This window comes from Conger conger, chromosome 18 (assembly GCF_963514075.1).
Source record: "Conger conger chromosome 18, fConCon1.1, whole genome shotgun sequence".
In the NCBI taxonomy this organism is placed as follows: Eukaryota; Metazoa; Chordata; class Actinopteri; order Anguilliformes; family Congridae; genus Conger; species Conger conger.
This window is the reverse complement of record NC_083777.1, coordinates 28,672,817-28,675,316: the sequence shown is the minus strand read 5'-3', so window position 1 is coordinate 28,675,316 and position 2,500 is coordinate 28,672,817. Positions and strand designations below refer to the sequence as shown.

The 2,500-nt window shown below is 47.2% G+C and overlaps 1 protein-coding gene across 1 annotated transcript in view; it reads left to right on the top strand.

The window, feature by feature from the left end:
• Positions 1-2,500, top strand: part of cdh23 (cadherin-related 23) — a 209,271-nt gene that overhangs the window by 122,053 nt on the left and 84,718 nt on the right. Inside the window, exons 13-14 of the mRNA XM_061227464.1 lie at positions 1,130-1,194; positions 1,707-1,944. Of these exons, the coding sequence (XP_061083448.1) occupies positions 1,130-1,194; positions 1,707-1,944 (303 nt within the window). The remainder of the gene's footprint in view (positions 1-1,129; positions 1,195-1,706; positions 1,945-2,500) is intronic.

Sequence of the window (2,500 nt, the reverse complement as noted above, 5' to 3'; positions counted from 1 at the left end):
CATCATGCACAAAAATACACACATATGAACACACATACAGTACGCACATACACTCTCACCCACACACACACACACACACACACACACACGGAAATACGCACATACACTCACATATGCGTAAAATATGCAAAACTGTTATAATTACTGCAATATTCTTAAGCAACACCGTTCAGTAAGTTTTGAAAATTGTATTACTAATGTTTACTAATGACTGCTTATTTCAAATACTAAACTGTTTGCCTCCTCCACCACTTGGTCATCTTATCGCACCAAAAATCCAATAGCCCTCGAACACTTAGATCTGTCGGCTGTGGAGATTGATGTGAAATCCCCTTTGGACAAACTGAATGCAGTCAGAGCACTTTCTCAGTGAGAGGCTCGTTGTGGAACTCCTTGCCTATGGAAACAATGTCCTGCTCTACTTATTCCGCACTTACAACATTTCAAAAAATAGGGTTCAAATAAAATCCGCCGTGCCGTTATTTTTAACGGTCTTCGTTTTTTAACTTTGTCTTCGTCTCATTTTCACTACACCTCTGGTTTAGTCTGCTTTGTTTTTGTCCTGTTTTTATTCACTGGTCATACTGTAAGTAAGTATCTGGATCACCTGCCAAGGGACTACAGATTAAAAATGGTATTCTCTTGAGCTAAATATGGCACTCCGTGCATTGATGTGCCTGCTGATGTGTGGATTGCTATACACAAACGTACACACATACACACTCACATACGTACACACATACGCCTCCATACACTCACATACATACACACATACACCTCCAAACACTCACATACGTACACACATACACACTCACATACGTACACACATACGCCTCCATACACTCACATACGTACACACATACGCCTCCATACACTCACATACATACACACATACGCCTCCATACACTCACATACATACACACATACGCCTCCGTACACCCACATACGTACACACATATGCCCATATTATACTCACTCACACACACACACACACGACACACACACACACAGTGTATCTGCCATGCACACACTCCATTTACACCCTTACCAAACCTACACGATTAATGCTGCTTGCTGGCTGTTTGTTGGCTGTTTGTTGGGTGTTATATCTGTGTCTCTCACTCTGCAGGCGACGGACAATGACTTCGGCTCCTTTGGAGTGGTGCGCTACTCCTTCAGCGAGGAGCCAGAACAGTAAGACTCAGACACGCCTTTCATAACGGAGAAAATACTCAAACGCAAACGCTGCGGGATGTACACACTGTCGCTCCGGGCCCTTTTCCCTTTAAAAGTACTCTTGATGTCAGATTCTACACGCCTGACGTTCCTTGGTGCTTTTTCTTTGAGTGACACTCGTCCTGCGGTCACTGACAAACCGTCCCGTACGAGGGGTTCCCTGGGATGTACCGTAACCGCCTTTTTTCCCCCTTTATTCTCCGCCGATGTGTTGAGTGGAGACGTATCGCTGTACGACTCGCAGATTTGCTGCCTCCATGCACCCCGCTGCTCTGGGACTTAAATCTGCTGCGCTATAAGTTTGATAGTTCTCCGCGAAACTTTATTATTTATGTATTTATATATTTATTTAGTAATAGCGTGCCTGTGTTGGGGGAGGTTACTTTCCGGGGGAGTGTTGTGAGGGTAGAGACGGTGTGTTTTTTGACAGTGACTGCAGGTGTTGTGTGTGTGTCTTCCTCTGTGGTGAGGTTTGCGCTGGACGCAGAGACGGGGCGGGTGATCCTCCGGGGGAGGCTGGATTTCGAGCTGATGCGCCGCTACACCCTGACCATCCTGGCGCGGGACGGGGGCGGCGAGGAGACCACGGGCCGGCTGAGGATCAACGTGCTGGACGTCAACGACAACACGCCCGTCTTCCAGAAGGAGGCCTACTTGGGCTGGCTCCGGGAGAACGAGCAGGCCACACAACAGGTGGCGCGCATCCGGGTGAGAGGCCTCGGCTGTGTGCCCTGTAACGTGTGTTTTACTGTGTGTGTGTGTGTGTGTGTGTGGTGTGTATGTATGTGTGTGTGTGCGTGCATGTGTGTGTGTGTGTGTGTGTGTGCTTATACGCGTGTTTTACTGTGTGTGTGTTTGTGTGTGTGTATGTATGTATGTGTGTGTGTGCGTGCATGTGTGTGTGTGAATGTGTGTGAGTGTGTGTGTGTGAGTGCTTATACGTGTGTTTTCCTGTCTGAGTGCGTGTGAGTGTGTGTGTGTACGTGTATGTGTGTGCGCTTATATGCGTGTTTTACTGTGTGTGTGAGAGTGTCTGTGTGTGTGTCTGCTTCTACGTGTTTTCTACTGTGTGAATGTGTGTGTGTGTGTATGAGGTAAAGAGTGTGTGTGTGTGTGTGTGTGTGTGTGTGAGTGAGTGTGTGTGAGTGAGTATGCGTGCGTGTGAGAGGTAAAGAGAGTGTGTGTGTGTGTGTGTGAGGTAAAGAGAGTGTGTGAGTGTGTGTCTTTGTGTATGTGTGTGTATGTGTGTGTGTGAGAGTGTATG